The sequence below is a fragment of the Eimeria mitis genome, genomic scaffold, assembly GCF_000499745.2.
Source record: "Eimeria mitis Houghton genomic scaffold, Emh_scaff5732, whole genome shotgun sequence".
Classification (NCBI taxonomy): Eukaryota; Apicomplexa; class Conoidasida; order Eucoccidiorida; family Eimeriidae; genus Eimeria; species Eimeria mitis.
In genome coordinates this window covers 1-669 of record NW_013573982.1, presented here as the reverse complement: position 1 = coordinate 669, position 669 = coordinate 1, and the positions used below count along the sequence as shown (strand labels likewise).

At 46.8% G+C, this 669-nt stretch overlaps 1 protein-coding gene across 1 annotated transcript in view; it reads right to left on the bottom strand.

Moving 5' to 3' along the window:
- The window catches only part of EMH_0083810 (uncharacterized protein), a gene marked incomplete at both ends in the record, with an annotated part of 1,618 nt that extends 1,361 nt beyond the window's left edge, over nucleotides 1-257 (bottom strand). Inside the window, 2 exon segments of the mRNA XM_013500682.1 lie at nucleotides 38-94; nucleotides 231-257. Coding sequence (XP_013356136.1) covers nucleotides 38-94; nucleotides 231-257 — 84 coding nt within the window.
- Nucleotides 258-669: the final 412 nt, after the last annotated feature.

Genomic DNA, 669 nt, shown 5'->3' with positions numbered 1-669 from the left:
CAATAACAACAAGAATTTTGTGAGCATATGGGCGCACCAAGTCGTCGAGTTTGTACAGCACGCGATCTATAACCTTCACCAGCAGATGGCGTTCCTGTATATACACCCGAAGGCAGAGAAACACAGATTCAATGAAATATTCAATGCAGAAAGAGCAAGCTCCCAGCAACACACACACAGGCCTCCCTCATTCAAGTGTATATACACCCCGATCAGCACACCCAACCCACCTGATCCTCCAGAGTTGTTTGCATCATCAGTGGTAATATTTGGTTAAACAACGCAGCAGCGCCAAACTCCTTCGCCTTATCCGTCAATATACGCAGAGCAGAGCGACGCAGTGGCGGCGTTCCATTCTTTATCTTCAGCAGCAAAAGTTGAATTTTCTTCTCTTTCACTTCCTGAACAATTCAATAAACACAAACACCACAGCAACATATACCTAAACCATCAGAACCCTCTTGCATCAAACCAGCTGTACTGTATGTACACCCTAGAAACATGCAGTCAACCCCCTCCCCCCAAAGACCTATATCTGGCCATATATTTCTCCAACCATGCTGCATATATGCGGCCCGTCATCTACGACTATTACCCCTTAAGCTTTCTCCTGCCTGAGCTGCACTGCATGCGCGTGTTGCATGCAGAAAGGGGGTTTCGTATGCTGTG